The sequence below is a fragment of the Oncorhynchus kisutch genome, unplaced genomic scaffold (genome assembly GCF_002021735.2).
Source record: "Oncorhynchus kisutch isolate 150728-3 unplaced genomic scaffold, Okis_V2 scaffold719, whole genome shotgun sequence".
NCBI lineage: Eukaryota > Metazoa > Chordata > Actinopteri > Salmoniformes > Salmonidae > Oncorhynchus > Oncorhynchus kisutch.
Window position 1 is genome coordinate 1 of NW_022262664.1, and position 22633 is coordinate 22633.

Below are 22633 nucleotides of genomic sequence, written 5' to 3' on the forward strand. Positions count from 1 at the left end.
ACACTGTATGATACTCACTCTCACACCACTCTCTCTCCTACCTACCTACCTACATACCCTAACCTACCCTACCTACCCTACATACAGTACCCCACCCTACCTCCATTCATACCTACCCTACCTACTCTACCTCCATTCATACCTACACGACCTACTCTACCTCCATTCATACCTACCTAGCTACCCACCTACCCTACCTCCATTCATACCTACCTAGCTACCCTACCTACCATACCCTACCTACCCTTCCTCCTTCATACCTACCTACCTACCTACCCTACCTACACAACCCTACCCTACCTACCCTTCCTCCATTCATACCTACTGTACCTACCCAACCTACACTACCCTACACTACCTACCCTACCTCCATGCATACCTACCTACCCTACCCTACCTACCCTACCGAACCCTACCCTACCTACCTACCCTAACCGAACCCTACCCTACCCAACCTACCCTACTCTAACCTACCCAACCTACCCTACCCTGCCTACCTACCTAACTAGGCCCTACCTTCCCTACCTACCCTAACCCTTCCCTGTCTACAAGCGCCCACCCTACCCTACCCTACACTACCCTACCCTACCCTACCCCACCCCACCCTACCCTACCCTACCCTACCCTAAACCCTAACCCTACCTACACTACCCTACCCGACCCTACCTACACTACCCCTAACCCGACCCTACCCTACCTACACTACCCTACCCGACCCTACCCTACCTGCACTACCCTACCCGACCCTACCCTACCCTACCTACACTACACCCTACCCGACCCTACCTACCCTACCGAACCCTACCTACACTACCCTAACCTACCCTTCCTCCATTCATACCTACCTACCCTACCCTACCTACCCTTCCTCCATTCTACCTACCTACCTACCCTACCTACCCTACTCTTACCTACCTACCCTACCCTACCTACCCTTCCTCCATTCATACCTACCTACCCTACCTACCCTACCTACCCCCCCTCCCTCCATTCATACCAACCTACCCTCCCTCCATTCATACCTACCTACCCTACCTACCCTACTCTACCTACTCTACCCAACCCTACCCAATCTACCCTACCCTACCCTGCCTACCCACCTACCTACCCACCCACCTACCCTACCCTACCCTACCCTGCCTACCTACCTACCTACCCACCTACCCTACCCTACCCATCCCTACCCAACCTACCCTACCCTATCCTACCCTACCCTGCCTGCCTACCTACCCACCTACCCAACCTACCCCTACCCTACCGTTCCCACCTACCTACCTACACACCCTACCCTACCCTACCCTAACCTACCCTACCCTACCCTGCCTACCTACCTACACACCCTACCCTAACCTACCCTACCTACCCTTCCTCCATATGCATTCAACCATCACAGTAAACAGCTAACGGCAGCTTCTCTCTGACATCACTCTGATTTCCTGTTTCCGGTTCCCTGCTTCCTGTCTAGGAGCATAAGTATAATTAACATGCACAGTGAGGAAGAGGGGGCGGGACTACTTCAGCCTCTCGGCCAATCACGATATGACAGCATGCAGGAACAGTACACCAATCACCAGGAGGAGGAGGAATGGCAAGACGTAAGACAGACGGACGGACGGACAGAATCTTCTCTCTTCTTTCCTCCCTCAAGACAGACAGACAGACATCCCTCTCTCCTCTCATCCCTCTCTCCTCACCCACTCTCCTCTCTCCACTCCTCTTCCCACTCTCCTCTCATCCCTCTCTCCTCTCCTCATCCACTCTCCTCTCATCCCTCTCTCCTCACCCACTCTCCTCTCTCCACTCCTCACCCACTCTCCTCTCATCCCTCTCTCCTCTCCTCTTCCCACTCTCCTCTCATCCCTCTCTCCTCTCCTCACCCACTCTCCTCTCTCCACTCCTCTTCCCACTCTCCTCTCATCCCTCTCTCCTCTCCTCATCCACTCTCCTCTCATCCCTCTCTCCTCTCCTCATCCACTCTCCTCTCATCCCTCTCTCCTCACCCACTCTCCTCTCTCCACTCCTCTTCCCACTCTCCTCTCATCCCTCTCCCCTCTCCTCATCCACTCTCCTCTCATCCCTCTCCCCTCTCCTCATCCACTCTCGTCTCATCCGTCGCTCCTCACCCACTCTCCTCTCTCCACTCCTCTTCCCGCTCTCCTCTCATCCCTCTCTCCTCTCCTCATCCACTCTCCTCTCATCCCTCTCTCCTCACCCACTCTCCTCTCTCCACTCCTCTTCCCACTCTCCTCTCATCCCTCTCCCCTCTCCTCATCCACTCTCCTCTCATCCCTCTCTCCTCACCCACTCTCCTCTCATCCCTCTCCCCTCTCCTCTTCCCACTCTCCTCTCATCCCTCTCTCCTCTCCTCTTCCCACTCTCCTCTCATCCCTCTCTCCTCTCCTCACCCACTCTCCTCTCTCCACTCCTCTTCCCGCTCTCCTCTCATCCCTCTCTCCTCTCCTCATCCACTCTCCTCTCATCCCTCTCTCCTCACCCACTCTCCTCTCTCCACTCCTCTTCCCACTCTCCTCTCATCCCTCTCCCCTCTCCTCATCCACTCTCCTCTCATCCCTCTCTCCTCACCCACTCTCCTCTCATCCCTCTCCCCTCTCCTCTTCCCACTCTCCTCTCATCCCTCTCCCCTCTCCTCACCCACTCTCCTCTCTCCACTCCTCTTCCCACTCTCCTCTCATCCCTCTCTCCTCTCCTCATCCACTCTCCTCTCATCCGTCTCTCCTCACCCACTCTCCTCTCTCCACTCCTCATCCACTCTCCTCTCATCCCTCTCCCCTCTCCTCACCCACTCTCCTCTCTCCACTCCTCTCTCCACTCTCCTCTCAACCCTCTCTCCTCTCTCCTCTCTCTCTCCTCTCTCCTCCCCTCTCCTCTCTCTCTCCTCTCTCCTCCCCTCTCCTCTCATCCCTCTCTCCTCTCTCCTCCCCTCTCCTCTCCTCCCCTCTCTCCTCTCTCCTCTCTCCTCTCTCCTCCCCTCCCTCTAGACAGACAGACAGACATCCCTCTCTCCTCATCCCTCTCTCCTCTCTCCTCCCCTCCCTCTAGGACCTAGCCCGGTGGAAGAGTCGTCGCCGCAGTGCTTCTCAGGATCTGATCAGGAAGGAGGAGGAGAGGAAGCGGATGGAGAGGATGATGAAGGAGGAGGAGAGAGGCCACACCCAGAAGAAGAAGAACATCAAGACGTACAGAGAGATCGTAGAGGACAAGTACGGAGAGAGGAAGGAGGAGAAGGAGAGGGAGGGAAAGAGAGGAGGAGGAGGAGGAGGGAGGGAAAGAGAGGAAAGGGAGGAGGAGAGGAAGAGAGGTGAGGAGTAGGCGGAGGGTGGTGGGAAAGAGGGGAGAGAGGAGGGATTAGAGGAAAGGGGAGGGAGGGAGGGGGGGAGGGAGGGGGAGGAGAGTGGGGGAGAAGAGAGGGGTAGGAGGGGGGAGGGAGAGGAGGAGAGGGGAGGGGAGAAGGGGGAGGGAGAGGAGAAGAGAGGGGAAGGAGGAGAGGGGAAGGAGGAGGAGAGGGGACCTAAATCTTTCTCACTCTTTGTCTCACCAGCTTCTAATACAGGTCTGTCTTGTAAAATAGTTGTATCTCAATGTGACTAGGTTAATAAAGGTTCATTAAAAATGGAATAAACTCTCCCTCTTTCACTACAGAGAGCGTAGGGAGGCGGAGCTGTGTGATGCGTACAGGAGGGCGGGCTCTAAAGCGGAAGCTGCCATGGTTCTCCAGCGTTACGCTCTCCGCTTCACCATCAGTGATTCAACGCTGGACAGTCTGCAGCTACCTAGAACCATTACTACTGACCAGAACCCTGAGTCTAGAACACCTGCTACCAACCAGAACCCTGAGTTTAGAACCACTACTACCAACCAAAACCCTGAGTCTAGAACACCTGCTACCAACCAGAACCCTGAGTTTAGAACCACTACTACCAACCAAAACCCTGAGTCTAGAACACCTGCTACCAACCAGAACCCTGAGTCTAGACCCATTACTACCAACCAGAACCCTGAGTCTAGAACCATTACTACCAACCAGAACCCTGAGTCTAGAACCATTACTACTGACCAAAACCCAGAGTCTAAAACCATTACTACTGACCAGAACCTTGAGTCTAGAACCATTAGTACTGACCAGAACCCTAAGTCTAGAACCATTACCTCTGACCAGAACCCTGAGTCTAGAACCATTACTGCTGACCGGAACTCTGAGTCTAGAACCATTACTACTGACCAGAACCCTAACCCTAGAACCATTATTACTAACCAGAACCCTGAGTCTAGAACCATTACTGCTGACCAGAACCCTGAGTCTAGAACCATTACCTCTGACCAGAACCCTGAGTCTAGAACCACTAGTACTGACCAGAACCCTGAGTCTAGAACCATTACTGCTGACCGGAACCCTGAGTCTAGAACCATTACTGCTGACCACAACCCCGAATCTGACCCTGACAACCCAGAACGAGCTGGAAACGGACTAGAGGCCCTACAGACTGACACAAAGCAAGAGCCCCGAGCCCCCCCCAAAAAACATATCTCTGTCACACACACCCAACACACGCACACACAAAACCACTCCACACAAAGTCAGCACACACTCCCCCCTCCCATCTCCCCCCCCTCGCGGCCCCTCCCTCTCCTAACAGCCGAGCCCTACTGCCAGCCACCACAGACACAGCCTGGACACAAGCCTGTTCAGGTAAGGGCAGGTAGGGATAGGGGTTAGGGGTTAAGTCCACAGACACAGCCTGGACACAAGCCTGTTCAGGTAAGGGCAGGTAGGGATAGGGGTTAGGGGTTAAGTCCACAGACACAGCCTGGACACAAGCCTGTTAAGGTAAGGGCAGGTAGGGATAGGGGTTAAGTCCACAGACACAGCCTGGACACAAGCCTGTTAAGGTAAGGGCAGGTAGGGATAGGGGTTAGGGGTTAAGTCCACAGACACAGCCTGGACACAAGCCTGTTCAGGTAAGGGCAGGTAGGGATAGGGGTTAGGGGTTAAGTCCACAGACACAGCCTGGACACAAGCCTGTTCAGGTAAGGGCAGGTAGGGATAGGGGTTAGGGGTTAAGTCCACAGACACAGCCTGGACACAAGCCTGTTAAGGTAAGGGCAGGTAGGGATAGGGGTTAAGTCCACAGACACAGCCTGGACACAAGCCTGTTAAGGTAAGGGCAGGTAGGGATAGGGGTTAAGTCCACAGACACAGCCTGGACACAAGCCTGTTAAGGTAAGGGCAGGTAGGGATAGGGGTTAGGGGTTAAGTCCACAGACACTGCGTGGACACAAGCCTGTTCAGGTAAGGGCAGGTAGGGATAGGGGTTAGGGGTTAAGTCCACAGACACAGCCTGGACACATGCCTGTTAAGGTAAGGGCAGGTAGGGATAGGGGTTAGGGGTTAAGTCCACAGACACAGCCTGGACACAAGCCTGTTCAGGTAAGGGCAGGTAGGGATAGGGGTTAGGGGTTAAGTCCACAGACACAGCCTGGACACAAGCCTGTTAAGGTAAGGGCAGGTAGGGATAGGGGTTAGGGGTTAAGTCCACAGACACAGCCTGGACACAAGCCTGTTCAGGTAAGGGCAGGTAGGGATAGGGGTTAGGGGTTAAGTCCACAGACACAGCCTGGACACATGCCTGTTCAGGTAAGGGCAGGTAGGGATAGGGGTTAGGGGTTAAGTCCACAGACACAGCCTGGACACAAGCCTGTTAAGGTAAGGGCAGGTAGGGATAGGGGTTAGGGGTTAAGTCCACAGACACAGCCTGGACACATGCCTGTTAAGGTAAGGGCAGGTAGGGATAGGGGTTAGGGGTTAAGTCCACAGACACAGCCTGGACACAAGCCTGTTAAGGTAAGGGCAGGTAGGGATAGGGGTTAGGGGTTAAGTCCACAGACACAGCCTGGACACATGCCTGTTAAGGTAAGGGCAGGTAGGGATAGGGGTTAGGGGTTAACATAGCTCTTGAGACCACCGTACAGCCCAAACAGGCACCTCTATTCATTTCAATGTGTTGACACTTTGAGAAAATGGTTGAGCCTAGACGCTTTAGGGGCTTTAGGAGAATTCACACTTTATCAGCCGGTACCCCATTTTTTAAATCTAATGATACACCGAATCACCCCAAATCTAATGATACCCCACACCACCCCAAATCTTATGATACCCCACACCACCCCAAATCTTATGATACCCCACACCACATCAAATCTAATGATACCCCACACCACCCCAAATCTAATGATACCCCAAATCTAATGATACCTCACACCACCCCACCCTAATGATACACCACCCCAAATCTAATGACACCTCACACCACCCCAAATCTAATGACACCCCACCCCAAATCTAATGACACCCCACCCTAATGATACACCACCCCAAATCTAATGACACCTCACACCACCCCAAATCTAATGATACCTCACCCCACCCCAAATCTAATGACACCTCAAATCTAATGATACCCCACTCCACCCCAAATCTAATGATACCCCACTCCACCCCAAATCTAATGATACCCCACTCCACCCCAAATCTAATGATACCCCACTCCACCTCAAATCTAATGATACCCCACTCCACCCCAAATCTAATGATACCCCACTCCACCTCAAATCTAATGATACCCCACACCACCCCAAATCTAATGATACCCCACTCCACCCCAAATCTAATGATACCCCACTCCACCCCAAATCTTATGATACCCCACACCACCCCAAATCTTATGATACCCCACACCACATCAAATCTAATGATACCTCACACCACCCCAAATCTAATGATACCCCAAATCTAATGATACCTCACACCACCCCAAATCTAATGACACCCCACCCTAATGATACCTCACACCACCCCAAATCTAATGACACCTCACACCACCCCAAATCTAATGACACCTCACACCACCCCAAATCTAATGATACCTCACTCCACCCCAAATCTAATGACACCTCAAATCTAATGATACCCCACTCCACCTCAAATCTAATGACACCTCAAATCTAATGATACCCCACTCCACCTCAAATCTAATGATACCCCACTCCACCTCAAATCTAATGACACCTCAAATCTAATGATACCCCACTCCACCTCAAATCTAATGACACCTCAAATCTAATGATACCCCACTCCACCTCAAATCTAATGACACCTCAAATCTAATGATACCCCACTCCACCTCAAATCTAATGACACCTCAAATCTAATGATACCCCACTCCACCTCAAATCTAATGACACCTCAAATCTAATGATACCCCACTCCACCTCAAATCTAATGATACCCCACTCCACCCCAAATCTAATGATACCCCACTCCACCCCAAATCTAATGATACCCCACTCCACCTCAAATCTAATGATACCCCACTCCACCCCAAATCTAATGATACCCCACCCCAAATCTAATGATACCCCACTCCACCCCAAATCTAATGATACCCCACTCAACAGTGGGGTAACTGCTTGTTCAGGGGCAGAACGATCTGTACCTTGTCAGCTGGGGGGTTTGAACTTGCAACCTTTCGGTTACTAGTCCAACGCTCTAACCACTAGGCTACCCTGCCGCCCCAATCTAATGATACCCCACACCTCCCCAAATCCAATGACACCCCACACCACCCCCAATCTAATGATACCTCACACCACCCCAAATCTAATGATACCCCACACCACCCCAAATCTAATGATACCCCAAATCTAATGATACCCCACACCACCCCAAATCTAATGATACCCCAAATCTAATGATACCCCACACCACCCCAAATCTAATGATACCCCAAATCTAATGATACCTCACACCAAGGTAACCTCTCATCACTCTGTCTACAGGTAGATGGTTTGGTGAGGTAACCTCTCATCACTCTGTCTACAGGTAGATGGTTTGGTGAGGTAACCTCATCACTCTGTCTACAGGTAGATGGTTTGGTGAGGTAACCTCTCATCACTCTGTCTACAGGTAGATGGTTTGGTGAGGTAACCTCATCACTCTGTCTACAGGTAGATGGTTTGGTGAGGTAACCTCATCACTCTGTCTACAGGTAGATGGTTTGGTGAGGTAACCTCATCACTCTGTCTACAGGTAGATGGTTTGGTGAGGTAACCTCATCACTCTGTCTACAGGTAGATGGTTTGGTGAGGTAACCTCATCACTCTGTCTACAGGTAGATGGTTTGGTGAGGTAACCTCATCACTCTGTCTACAGGTAGATGGTTTGGTGAGGTAACCTCTCATCACTCTGTCTACAGGTAGATGGCTTGGTGAGGTAACCTCTCATCACTCTGTCTACAGGTAGATGGTTTGGTGAGGTAACCTCTCATCACTCTGTCTACAGGTAGATGGTTTGGTGAGGTAACCTCTCATCACTCTGTCTACAGGTAGATGGCTTGGTGAGGTAACCTCTCATCACTCTGTCTACAGGTAGATGGTTTGGTGAGGTAACCTCATCACTCTGTCTACAGGTAGATGGTTTGGTGAGGTAACCTCATCACTCTGTCTACAGGTAGATGGTTTGGTGAGGTAACCTCATCACTCTGTCTACAGGTAGATGGTTTGGTGAGGTAACCTCATCACTCTGTCTACAGGTAGATGGTTTGGTGAGGTAACCTCTCATCACTCTGTCTACAGGTAGATGGTTTGGTGAGGTAACCTCTCATCACTCTGTCTACAGGTAGATGGTTTGGTGAGGTAACCTCTCTCATCACTCTGTCTACAGGTAGATGGTTTGGTGAGGTAACCTCATTACTCTGTCTACAGGTAGATGGTTTGGTGAGGGTGAATGGAGAGACTCTCCCGTCCTCCCCGCCTTCCTCACCCCTTCAATCCCCCTCCTCACCCATTCACTCCCCCCAGCCAACCGAACACCCTGGTGCCAATCAGAAGACACAGGTGTCGGCCGTCAGCGCCCTGATTGGAGGGAGGAACTGTGTTGTCACGACGACCATCGTGACGGAACTCACCCAGACTCACCTGCAGCCACGTCCGTTAGATATGCTCAGCAACACACAGGTGGGGAGCCACACCCACTCTCATTCATTTATTGATTGATTGATTGACATTTGGTTGATTGAATGGTTCTGATGCTCTTGGTTCCTTATTGATTGTCTGTTAGGTGAACGGCTCCATGGCATTGTCAAGGAGATCAGGGGAGGAGGCGGGGTCTGACTCTTCATTGCTTAGCAACCAGAACACCTACTCATCCTCGGTGACAGGTACGATGATATTACCCAGATTCCTGTTGCTGGGTGAACCAGGTTAGCGTTAATGCTGCTGCTGTAGCTAACACACTGTGTGTGTTTCCCTCCACAGGAGGACTGGAGGGGAGCAGTGGGACGGTGAGTACCATTATACCTCAGCATTTCCATTCTACAACTTGACCTTTATTCTAGAACCTGACCTTCATTCTACAACTTGATTTTTATTCTATAACCTGACCTTCATTCTACAACTTGATCTGTGTTCTAGAACCTGATCTTCATACTACAACTTGATCTGTGTTCTAGAACATGACCTTCATACTACAACTTGATCTGTGTTCTAGAACCTGACCTTCATACTACAACTTGATCTGTGTTCTAGAACCTGACCTTCATACAACAACTTGATCTTTATTATAGAACCTGACCTTCATACTACAACTTCATCTTTATTCTCGAACCTGACCTTAATTCTAGAACGACCTTTATTCTAGAACCTGACCTTCATTCTAGAACTTGACCTTTATTCTAGAACCTGACCTTCATACAACAACTTGATCTTTATTATAGAACCTGACCTTCATACTACAACTTCATCTTTATTCTAGAACCTGACCTTCATTCTAGAACTTGATTTTTATTCATAGAACCTGATGTTGATTCTACAACTTGATCATTATTCTAGAACTTGATATTTATTCATAGAACCTGATGTTGATTCTAGAACTTGATCTTTATTCTAGAACCTGACTTTCATACTACATCTTGATCTTTATTCTAGAACATGACCTTCATTCTACAACTTGACCTATATTCTAGAACCTGACCTTCATTCTACAACTTGACCTTTATTGTAGAACCTGACCTTCATACTAGAACTTGATCTTTATTCTAGAACTTTGCCTGTCATCTCATCTCACCTTTCCTTTCCTTTCCTTGTGTGTGTGTGTGTGTGTGTGTGTGTGTGTGTGTGTGTGTGTGTGTGTGTGTGTGTGTGTGTGTGTGTGTGTGTGTGTGTGTGTGTGTGTGTGTGTGTGTGTGTGTGTGTGTGTGTGTGTGTGTGTGTGTGTGGTAGATGGAGAGCCCCATGTTGAACCTGGCTAAGCGTGTAGATCACTGGGTGTGGAACCCTGAGGATGAGAGGAGACGACAGGAGAAGTGGCAGCAGGAGCAGGAGAGATTCCTACAGGTGTGTGAGAGGAGACGACAGGAGAGGTGATAACAGGAGAGGAGATAACAGGAGAGATTCCTGCAGGTGTGTGAGAGGAGACTACAGGAGAGGATATAACAGGAGAGGATATAACAGGAGAGATTCCTACAGGTGTGTGAGAGAAGACTACAGGAGAGGTGATAACAGGAGAGATTCCTACAGGTGTGTGAGAGGAGACTACAGGAGAGGAGATAACAGGAGAGATTCCTACAGGTGTGTGAGAGGAGACTACGGGAGAGGTGATAACAGGAGAGGAGACTACAGGAGAGGTGATAACAGGAGAGGAGACTACAGGAGAGATGATAACAGTAGAGATTCCTACAGGTGTGTGAGAGGAGACTACGGGAGAGATGATAACAGGAGAGGAGATAACAGGAGAGATTCCTACAGGTGTGTGAGAGGAGACTACAGGAGAGGAGATAACCGGAGAGGAGATAACAGTCGAGATTCCTATAGATGTGTGAAAGGAGACTACAGGAGAGGAGACTACAGGAGAGGTGATAACAGGAGAGGAGATAACAGGAGAGGAGGTAACAGGAGAGGAGGTAACAGGAGAGGAGACTACAGGAGAGGAGACTACAGGAGAGGAGACTACAGGAGAGGAGACTACAGGAGAGGAGACTACAGGAGAGGTGATAACAGGAGAGTAGACCACAGGAGAGGAGTTAACAGGAGAGGGGATAACAGGAGAGGAGATGACAGGAGAGGTGATAACAGTTGAGGAGATAACAGGAGAGGAGATAACAGGAGAGATTCCTACAGGTGTGTGAGAGGAGACAACAGGAGAGGAGATAACAGAAGAGGGGATGACAGGAGAGGAGATGACAGGAGAGGAGATGACAGGAGAGGAGATGACAGGAGAGGTGATAACAGTTGAGGAGATAACAGGAGAGGAGATAACAGGAGAGATTCCTACAGGTGTGTGAGAGGAGAATATGGGAGAGGAGATAACAGTAGAGATTCCTACAGGTATGTGAGAGGAGATAACAGGAGAGGAGATAACAGGAGAGATTCCTACAGGTGTGTGAGAGGAGACTACAGGAGAGATGATAACAGTAGAGATTCCTACAGGTGTGTGAGAGGAGACTACGGGAGAGATGATAACAGGAGAGGAGATAACAGGAGAGATTCCTACAGGTATGTGAGAGGAGACTACAGGAGAGGAGATAACAGTAGAGATTCCTATAGATGTGTGAAAGGAGACTACAGGAGAGGTGATAACAGGAGAGGAGATAACAGGAGAGGAGGTAACAGGAGAGGAGACTACAGGAGGTATGGGACAGGGACAGGGACAGTGGAGGAGGATAGTTACAGCCAGGTATGGGACAGGGCCAGTGGAGGAGGATAGTTACAGCCAGGTATGGGACAGGGACAGTGGAGGAGGATAGTTACAGCCAGGTATGGGACAGGGACAATGGAGGAGGATAGTTACAGTCAGGTATGGGACAGGGACAGTGGAGGAGGATAGTTACAGTCAGGTATGGGACAGGGACAAGGACAGTGGAGGAGGATAGTTACAGCCAGGTATGGGACAGGGACAGGGACAGTGGAGGAGGATAGTTACAGCCAGGTATGGGACAGGGACAGTGGAGGAGGATAGTTACAGCCAGGTATTGGACAGGGACAGGGACAGTGGAGGAGAATAGTTACAGTCAGGTATGGGACAGGGACAGTGGAGGAGAATAGTTACAGTCAGGTATGGGACAGGGACAAGGACAGTGGAGGTGGATAGTTACAGTCAGGTATGGGACAGGGACAGTGGAGGAGGATAGTTACAGTCAGGTATGGGACAGGGACAGTGGAGGAGGATAGTTACAGCCAGGTATGGGACAGGGACAGGGACAGTGGAGGAGGATAGTTACAGTCAGGTATGGGACAGGGACAGTGGAGGAGGATAGTTACAGCCAGGTATGGGACAGGGACAGGGACAGTGGAGGAGGATAGTTACAGTCAGGTATGGGACAGGGACAGTGGAGGAGGATAGTTACAGCCAGGTATGAGACAGGGACAGTGGAGGAGGATAGTTACAGCCAGGTATTGGACAGGGACAGGGACAGTGGAGGAGGATAGTTACAGCCAGGTATGGGACAGGGACAGTGGAGGAGGATAGTTACAGTCAGGTATGGGACAGGGACAGGGACAGTGGAGGAGGATAGTTACAGCCAGGTATGGGACAGGGACAGTGGAGGAGGATAGTTACAGCCAGGTATGGGACAGGGACAGGGACAGTGGAGGAGGATAGTTACAGCCAGGTATGGGACAGGGACAGTGGAGTAGGATAGTTACAGCCAGGTATGGGACAGGGACAGTGGAGGAGGATAGTTACAGCCAGGTATGGGACAGGGACAGGGAGAGTGGAGGTGGATAGTTACAGTCAGGTATGGGACAGGGACAGTGGAGGAGGATAGTTACAGCCAGGTATGGGACAGGGACAGGGACAGTGGAGGAGGATAGTTACAGCCAGGTATGGGACAGGGACAGTGGAGGAGGATAGTTACAGTCAGGTATGGGACAGGGACAGTGGAGGAGGATAGTTACAGTCAGGTATGGGACAGGGACAGGGAGAGTGGAGGTGGATAGTTACAGTCAGGTATGGGACAGGGACAGTGGAGGAGGATAGTTACAGCCAGGTATGGGACAGGGACAGTGGAGGAGGATAGTTACAGCCAGGTATGGGACAGGGACAGGGACAGTGGAGGAGGATAGTTACAGTCAGGTATGGGACAGGGACAGTGGAGGAGGATAGTTACAGCCAGGTATGGGACAGGGACAGGGACAGTGGAGGAGGATAGTTACAGTCAGGTATGGGACAGGGACAGTGGAGGAGGATAGTTACAGCCAGGTATGAGACAGGGACAGTGGAGGAGGATAGTTACAGCCAGGTATTGGACAGGGACAGGGACAGTGGAGGAGGATAGTTACAGCCAGGTATGGGACAGGGACAGTGGAGGAGGATAGTTACAGTCAGGTATGGGACAGGGACAGGGACAGTGGAGGAGGATAGTTACAGCCAGGTATGGGACAGGGACAGTGGAGGAGGATAGTTACAGCCAGGTATGGGACAGGGACAGGGACAGTGGAGGAGGATAGTTACAGCCAGGTATGGGACAGGGACAGTGGAGTAGGATAGTTACAGCCAGGTATGGGACAGGGACAGTGGAGGAGGATAGTTACAGCCAGGTATGGGACAGGGACAGGGAGAGTGGAGGTGGATAGTTACAGTCAGGTATGGGACAGGGACAGTGGAGGAGGATAGTTACAGCCAGGTATGGGACAGGGACAGGGACAGTGGAGGAGGATAGTTACAGCCAGGTATGGGACAGGGACAGTGGAGGAGGATAGTTACAGTCAGGTATGGGACAGGGACAGTGGAGGAGGATAGTTACAGTCAGGTATGGGACAGGGACAGGGAGAGTGGAGGTGGATAGTTACAGTCAGGTATGGGACAGGGACAGTGGAGGAGGATAGTTACAGCCAGGTATGGGACAGGGACAGTGGAGGAGGATAGTTACAGCCAGGTATTGGACAGGGACAGTGGAGGAGGATAGTTACAGTCAGGTATGGGACAGGGACAGTGGAGGAGGATAGTTACAGCCAGGTATGGGACAGGGACAGGGACAGTGGAGGAGGATAGTTACAGTCAGGTATGGGACAGGGACAGGGACAGTGGAGGAGGATAGTTACAGCCAGGTATGGGACAGGGACAGTGGAGGAGGATAGTTACAGCCAGGTATGGGACAGGGGCAGGGACAGTGGAGGAGGATAGTTACAGCCAGGTATGGGACAGGGACAGGGACAGTGGAGGAGGATAGTTACAGCCAGGTATGGGACAGGGACAGTGGAGGAGGATAGTTACAGCCAGGTATGGGACAGGGACAGTGGAGGAGGATAGTTACAGTCAGGTATGGGACAGGGACAGTGGAGGAGGATAGTTACAGTCAGGTATGGGACAGGGACAGTGGAGGAGGATAGTTACAGCCAGGTATGGGACAGGGACAGGGACAGTGGAGGAGGATAGTAACAGCCAGGTATGGGACAGGGACAGTGGAGGAGGATAGTTACAGCCAGGTATGGGACAGGGACATGGACAGTGGAGGAGGATAGTTACAGTCAGGTATTGGACAGGGACAGGGACAGTGGAGGAGGATAGTTACAGCCAGGTATGGGACAGGGACAGGGGCAGTGGAGGAGGATAGTTACAGCCAGGTATGGGACAGGGACAGGGACAGTGGAGGAGGATAGTTACAGCCAGGTATGGGACAGGGACAGTGGAGGAGGATAGTTACAGCCAGGTATGGGACAGGGACAGTGGAGGAGGATAGTTACAGCCAGGTATGGGACAGGGACAGTGGAGGAGGATAGTTACAGCCAGGTATTGGACAGGGACAGGGACAGTGGAGGAGGATAGTAACAGCCAGGTATGGGACAGGGACAGTGGAGGAGGATAGTTACAGCCAGGTATGGGACAGGGACAGTGGAGGAGGATAGTTACAGTCAGGTATGGGACAGGTACAGGGACAGTGGAGGAGGATAGTTACAGCCAGGTATGGGACAGGGACAGTGGAGGAGGATAGTTACAGCCAGGTATGGGACAGGGACAGTGGAGGAGGATAGTTACAGCCAGGTATGGGACAGGGACAGTGGAGGAGGATAGTTACAGCCAGGTATGGGACAGGGACAGTGGAGGAGGATAGTTACAGTCAGGTATGGGACAGGGACAGGGAGAGTGGAGGAGGATAGTTACAGCCAGGTATGGGACAGGGACAGTGGAGGAGGATAGTTACAGCCAGGTATGGGACAGGGACAGTGGAGGAGCATAGTTACAGCCAGGTATGGGACAGGGACAGGGACAGTGGAGGAGGATAGTTACAGCCAGGTATGGGACAGGGACAGTGGAGGAGGATAGTTACAGCCAGGTATGGGACAGGGGCAGTGGAGGAGGATAGTTACAGCCAGGTATGGGACAGGGACAGTGGAGGAGGATAGTTACAGCCAGGTATGGGACAGGGACAGGGACAGTGGAGGAGGATAGTTACAGCCAGGTATGGGACAGGGACAGGGACAGTGGAGGAGGATAGTTACAGCCAGGTATGGGACAGGGACAGTGGAGGAGGATAGTTACAGTCAGGTATGGGACAGGGACAGGTGACAGTGGAGGAGGATAGTTACAGCCAGGTATGGGACAGGGACAGGGACAGTGGAGGAGGATAGTTACAGTCAGGTATGGGACAGGGACAGGGACAGTGGAGGAGGATAGTTACAGCCAGGTATGGGACAGGGACAGTGGAGGAGCATAGTTACAGCCAGGTATGGGACAGGGACAGGGACAGTGGAGGAGGATAGTTACAGCCAGGTATGGGACAGGGACAGTGGAGGAGAATAGTTACAGCCAGGTATGGGACAGGGACAGTGGAGGAGGATAGTTACAGCCAGGTATGGGACAGGGACATGGACAGTGGAGGAGGATAGTTACAGTCAGGTATTGGACAGGGACAGGGACAGTGGAGGAGGATAGTTACAGCCAGGTATGGGACAGGGACAGGGACAGTGGAGGAGGATAGTTACAGCCAGGTATGGGACAGTGGAGGAGGATAGTTACAGCCAGGTATGGGACAGGGACAGTGGAGGAGGATAGTTACAGTCAGGTATGGGACAGGGACAGTGGAGGAGGATAGTTACAGCCAGGTATGGGACAGGGGCAGGGACAGTGGAGGAGGATAGTTACAGCCAGGTATGGGACAGGGACAGTGGAGGAGGATAGTTACAGTCAAGTATGGGACAGGGACAGGGAGAGTGGAGGAGGATAGTTACAGCCAGGTATGGGACAGGGACAGGGACAGTGGAGGAGGATAGTTACAGCCAGGTATGGGACAGGGACAGTGGAGGAGGATAGTTACAGCCAGGTATGGGACAGGGACAGGACAGTGGAGGAGGATAGTTACAGCCAGGTATGGGACATGGACAGTGGAGGAGGATAGTTACAGCCAGGTATGGGACAGGGACAGGGACAGTGGAGGAGGATAGTTACAGCCAGGTATGGGACAGGGACAGGGACAGTGGAGGAGGATAGTTACAGCCAGGTATGGGACATGGACAGTGGAGGAGGATAGTTACAGCCAGGTATGGGACAGGGACAGGGACAGTGGAGGAGGATAGTTACAGCCAGGTATGGGACAGGGACAGGGACAGTGGAGGAGGATAGTTACAGTCAGGTATGGGACAGGGACAGTGGAGGAGGATAGTTACAGCCAGGTATGGGACAGGGACAGGGACAGTGGAGGAGGATAGTTACAGCCAGGTATGGGACAGGGACAGGGACAGTGGAGGAGGATAGTTACAGCCAGGTATGGGACATGGACAGTGGAGGAGGATAGTTACAGCCAGGTATGGGACAGGGACAGGGAGAGTGGAGGTGGATAGTTACAGCCAGGTATGGGACAGGGACAGGTGACAGTGGAGGAGGATAGTTACAGCCAGGTATGGGACAGGGACAGGGACAGTGGAGGAGGATAGTTACAGTCAGGTATGGGACAGGGACAGTGGAGGAGGATAGTTACAGCCAGGTATGGGACAGGGACAGGGACAGTGGAGGAGGATAGTTACAGTCAGGTATGGGACATGGACAGTGACAGTGGAGGAGGATAGTTACAGTCAGGTATGGGACAGGGACAGTGGAGGAGGATAGTTACAGCCAGGTATGGGACAGGGACAGTGGAGGAGGATAGTTACAGCCAGGTATGGGACAGGGACAGTGGAGGAGGATAGTTACAGCCAGGTATGGGACAGGGACAGTGGAGGAGGATAGTTACAGCCAGGTATGGGACAGGGACAGTGGAGGAGGATAGTTACAGCCAGGTATGGGACAGGGACAGTGGAGGAGCATAGTTACAGCCAGGTATGGGACAGGGACAGGGACAGTGGAGGAGGATAGTTACAGCCAGGTATGGGACAGGGACAGTGGAGGAGAATAGTTACAGCCAGGTATGGGACAGGGACAGTGGAGGAGGATAGTTACAGCCAGGTATGGGACAGGGACATGGACAGTGGAGGAGGATAGTTACAGTCAGGTATTGGACAGGGACAGGGACAGTGGAGGAGGATAGTTACAGCCAGGTATGGGACAGGGACAGGGACAGTGGAGGAGGATAGTTACAGCCAGGTATGGGACAGTGGAGGAGGATAGTTACAGCCAGGTATGGGACAGGGACAGTGGAGGAGGATAGTTACAGTCAGGTATGGGACAGGGACAGGGACAGTGGAGGAGGATAGTTAAGGTCAGGTATGGGACAGGGACAGTGGAGGAGGATAGTTACAGCCAGGTATGGGACAGGGACAGGGACAGTGGAGGAGGATAGTTACAGCCAGGTATGGGACAGGGGCAGTGGAGGAGGATAGTTACAGCCAGGTATGGGACAGGGACAGTGGAGGAGGATAGTTACAGTCAAGTATGGGACAGGGACAGGGAGAGTGGAGGAGGATAGTTACAGCCAGGTATGGGACAGGGACAGGGACAGTGGAGGAGGATAGTTACAGCCAGGTATGGGACAGGGACAGTGGAGGAGGATAGTTACAGCCAGGTATGGGACAGGGACAGGGACAGTGGAGGAGGATAGTTACAGCCAGGTATGGGACATGGACAGTGGAGGAGGATAGTTACAGCCAGGTATGGGACAGGGACAGGGACAGTGGAGGAGGATAGTTACAGCCAGGTATGGGACAGGGACAGGGACAGTGGAGGAGGATAGTTACAGCCAGGTATGGGACATGGACAGTGGAGGAGGATAGTTACAGCCAGGTATGGGACAGGGACAGGGACAGTGGAGGAGGATAGTTACAGCCAGGTATGGGACAGGGACAGGGACAGTGGAGGAGGATAGTTACAGCCAGGTATGGGACAGGGACAGGGACAGTGGAGGAGGATAGTTACAGCCAGGTATGGGACAGGGACAGTGGAGGAGGATAGTTACAGCCAGGTATGGGACAGGGAGGGGACAGTGGAGGAGGATAGTTACAGCCAGGTATGGGACAGGGACAGTGGAGGAGGATAGTTACAGCCAGGTATGGGACAGGGAGGGGACAGTGGAGGAGGATAGTTACAGTCAGGTATTTTTTTTTATTTTTTTTATTTCACCTTTATTTAACCAGGTAGGCTAGTTGAGAACAAGTTCTCATTTACAACTGCGACCTGGCCAAGATAAAGCATAGCAGTGTGAGCATACAACAAAGAGTTACACATGGAGTAAACAATTAACAAGTCAATAACACAGTAGAAAACAAAGGGGGGGTCTATATACAATGTGTGCAAAAGGCATGAGGAGGTAGGCAAATAATTACAATTTTGCAGATTAACACTGGAGTGATAAAAGATCAGATGGTCATGTACAGGTAGAGATATTGGTGTGCAGAAGAGCAGAAAAGTAAATAAATAAAAACAGTACGGGGATGAGGTAGGTGAAAAGGGTGGGCTATTTACCAATAGACTATGTACAGCTGCAGCGATCGGTTAGCTGCTCAGATAGCTGATGTTTGAAGTTGGTGAGGGAGATAAAAGTCTCCAACTTCAGCGATTTTTGCAATTCGTTCCAGTCACAGGCAGCAGAGTACTGGAACGAAAGGCGGCCAAATGAGGTGTTGGCTTTAGGGATGATCAGTGAGATACACCTGCTGGAGCGCGTGCTACGGATGGGTGTTGCCATCGTGACCAGTGAGCTGAGATAAGGCGGAGCTTTACCTAGCATAGACTTGTAGATGACCTGGAGCCAGTGGGTCTGGCGACGAATATGTAGCGAGGGCCAGCCGACTAGAGCATACAAGTCGCAGTGGTGGGTAGTATAAGGTGCTTTAGTGACAAAACGGATGGCACTGTGATAGACTGCATCCAGTTTGCTGAGTAGAGTGTTGGAAGCCATTTTGTAGATGACATCGCCGAAGTCGAGGATCGGTAGGATAGTCAGTTTTACTAGGGTAAGCTTGGCGGCTTGAGTGAAGGAGGCTTTGTTGCGGAATAGAAAGCCGACTCTTGATTTGATTTTCGATTGGAGATGTTTGATATGAGTCTGGAAGGAGAGTTTGCAGTCTAGCCAGACACCTAGGTACTTATAGACGTCCACATATTCTAGGTCGGAACCATCCAGGGTGGTGATGCTAGTCGGGCATGCAGGTGCAGGCAGCGACCGGTTGAAAAGCATGCATTTGGTTTTACTAGCGTTTAAGAGCAGTTGGAGGCCACGGAAGGAGTGTTGTATGGCATTGAAGCTTGTTTGGAGGTTAGATAGCACAGTGTCCAAAGACGGGCCGAAAGTATATAGAATGGTGTCGTCTGCGTAGAGGTGGATCAGGGAATTGCCCGCAGCAAGAGCAACATCATTGATATACACAGAGAAAAGAGTCGGCCCGAGAATTGAACCCTGTGGCACCCCCATAGAGACTGCCAGAGGACCGGACAGCATGCCCTCCGATTTGACACACTGAACTCTGTCTGCAAAGTAATTGGTGAACCAGGCAAGGCAGTCATCCGAAAAACCGAGGCTACTGAGTCTGCCGATAAGAATATGGTGATTGACAGAGTCGAAAGCCTTGGCAAGGTCGATGAAGACGGCTGCACAGTACTGTCTTTTATCGATGGCGGTTATGATGTCGTTTAGTACCTTGAGTGTGGCTGAGGTGCACCCATGACCGGCTCGGAAACCAGATTGCACAGCGGAGAAGGTACGGTGGGATTCGAGATGGTCAGTGACCTGTTTGTTGACTTGGCTTTCGAAGACCTTAGATAGGCAGGGCAGGATGGATATAGGTCTGTAACAGTTTGGGTCCAGGGTGTCTCCCCCTTTGAAGAGGGGGATGACTGCGGCAGCTTTCCAATCCTTGGGGATCTCAGACGAGATGAAAGAGAGGTTGAACAGGCTGGTAATAGGGGTTGCGACAATGGTGGCAGATAGTTTCAGAAATAGAGGGTCCAGATTGTCAAGCCCAGCTGATTTGTACGGGTCCAGGTTTTGCAGCTCTTTCAGAACATCTGCTATCTGGATTTGGGTAAAGGAGAACCTGGAGAGGCTTGGGCGAGGAGCTGCGGGGGGGGGCGGAGCTGTTGGCCGAGGTTGAAGTAGCCAGGCGGAAGGCATGGCCAGCCGTTGAGAAATGCTTATTGAAGTTTTCGATAATCATGGATTTATCAGTGGTGACCGTGTTACCTAGCCTCAGTGCAGTGGGCAGCTGGGAGGAGGTGCTCTTGTTCTCCATGGACTTCACAGTGTCCCAGAACTTTTTGGAGTTGGAGCTACAGGATGCAAACTTCTGCCTGAAGAAGCTGGCCTTAGCTTTCCTGACTGACTGCGTGTATTGGTTCCGGACTTCCCTGAACAGTTGCATATCACGGGGACTATTCGATGCTATTGCAGTCCGCCACAGGATGTTTTTGTGCTGGTCGAGGGCAGTCAGGTCTGGGGTGAACCAAGGGCTGTATCTGTTCTTAGTTCTGCATTTTTTGAACGGAGCATGCTTATCTAAAATGGTGAGGAAGTTACTTTTAAAGAATGACCAGGCATCCTCAACTGACGGGATGAGGTCAATGTCCTTCCAGGATACCCGGGCCAGGTCGATTAGAAAGGCCTGCTCACAGAAGTGTTTTAGGGAGCGTTTGACAGTGATGAGGGGTGGTCGTTTGACTGCGGCTCCGTAGCGGATACAGGCAATGAGGCAGTGATCGCTGAGATCCTGGTTGAAGACAGCGGAGGTGTATTTGGAGGGCCAGTTGGTCAGGATGACGTCTATGAGGGTGCCCTTGTTTACAGAGTTAGGGTTGTACCTGGTGGGTTCCTTGATGATTTGTGTGAGATTGAGGGCATCTAGCTTAGATTGTAGGACTGGCGGGGTGTTAAGCATATCCCAGTTTAGGTCACCTAACAGAACAAACTCTGAAGCTAGATGGGGGGCGATCAATTCACAAATGGTGTCCAGGGCACAGCTGGGAGCTGAGGGGGGTCGGTAGCAGGCGGCAACCGTGAGAGACTTATTTCTGGAGAGAGTAATTTTCAAAATTAGTAGTTCGAACTGTTTGGGTATGGACCTGGAAAGTATGACATTACTTTGCAGGCCATCTCTGCAGTAAACTGCAACTCCTCCCCCTTTGGCAGTTCTATCTTGACGGAAGATGTTATAGTTGGGTATGGAAATCTCTGAATTTTTGGTGGCCTTCCTGAGCCAGGATTCAGACACAGCAAGGACATCAGGGTTAGCAGAGTGTGCTAAAGCAGTGAGTAAGACAAACTTAGGGAGGAGGCTTCTGATGTTGACATGCATGAAACCAAGGCTTTTTCGAACACAGAAGTCAACAAATGAGGGTGCCTGGGGACATGCAGGGCCTGGGTTTACCTCCACATCACCCGCGGAACAGAGAAGGAGTAGTATGAGGGTGCGGCTAAAGGCTATCAAAACTGGTCGCCTAGAGCGTTGGGGACAGAGAATAAGAGGAGCAGGTTTCTGGGCATGGTAGAATATATTCAGGGCATAATGCGCAGCCAGGGGTATGGTGGGGTGCGGGTACAGCGGAGGTAAGCCCAGGCACTGGGTGATGATGAGAGAGGTTGTATCTCTGGACATGCTGGTAGTAATGGGTGAGGTCACCGCATGTGTGGGAGGTGGGACAAAGGAGTTATCAGGGGTATGAAGAGTGGAACTAGGGGCTCCATTGTGAACTAAAACAATGATAACTAACCTGAACAACAGTATACAAGGCATATTGACATTTGAGAGAGACATACAGCGAGGCATACAGTAATCACAGGTGTTGAATTGGGAAAGCTAGCTAAAACAGTAGGTGAGACAACAGCTAATCAGCTAGCACAACAACAGCAGGTAAAATGGCGTAGACTAGGCAACGGGGCCAACAGATAAAACAAACAAGCAGAATGGAGTACCGTGATTTATGGGCAGTCCAGCGTGCATCAGCTATGTAGCCAAGAGATCAGTGTCCAGGGGGCAGCGGTGGATGGGGAAGGGAAGCTGGACTGGCGAGTGTTATCCAGGTTAAAAAAGCGAACAATGACTAAATAGCTTGTAGCTAGTTAGCTGGTTAGCTTCTGGAGGTTCTTGAGTGTGTTCTAAAAATAAATAAAAAATAATAGCGATTCCGTATCACATTGGGTGAGGCAGGTTTCCGGAAGGTATAAACAAATTAAAAGTCAAAAGAGATAGAAAGTAAATATGG

General features: G+C 51.3%; 1 protein-coding gene and 1 long non-coding RNA gene across 7 annotated transcripts in view; one reads left to right on the plus strand and one right to left on the minus strand.

Moving 5' to 3' along the window:
* Positions 1-1433: 1433 nt before the first annotated feature.
* The window catches only part of LOC109886381 (LIM and calponin homology domains-containing protein 1), a 33051-nt gene continuing 11851 nt past the window's right edge, over positions 1434-22633 (plus strand). For 2 of the 6 annotated variants that reach the window (XM_031815976.1, XM_031815974.1), the window contains exons 1-7: positions 1434-1595; positions 3061-3221; positions 3661-4708; positions 8779-9030; positions 9134-9233; positions 9331-9356; positions 10294-10407. In XM_031815976.1, coding sequence (XP_031671836.1) covers positions 1485-1595; positions 3061-3221; positions 3661-4708; positions 8779-9030; positions 9134-9233; positions 9331-9356; positions 10294-10407 — 1812 coding nt within the window. In that variant the 5' untranslated portion in view covers positions 1434-1484. The remainder of the gene's footprint in view (positions 1596-3060; positions 3222-3660; positions 4709-8778; positions 9031-9133; positions 9234-9330; positions 9357-10293; positions 10408-22633) is intronic. The other 4 variants (XM_031815973.1, XM_031815975.1, XM_031815977.1 and 1 more) reach the window with 2 other exon arrangements.
* On the minus strand, positions 6876-7412 carry LOC116361502 (uncharacterized). Its single transcript, XR_004207629.1, has 3 exons — positions 7369-7412; positions 7156-7243; positions 6876-7040 (listed from the first exon to the last, which is right to left on the minus strand). It is a non-coding gene; the product is annotated as an uncharacterized LOC116361502 (long non-coding RNA).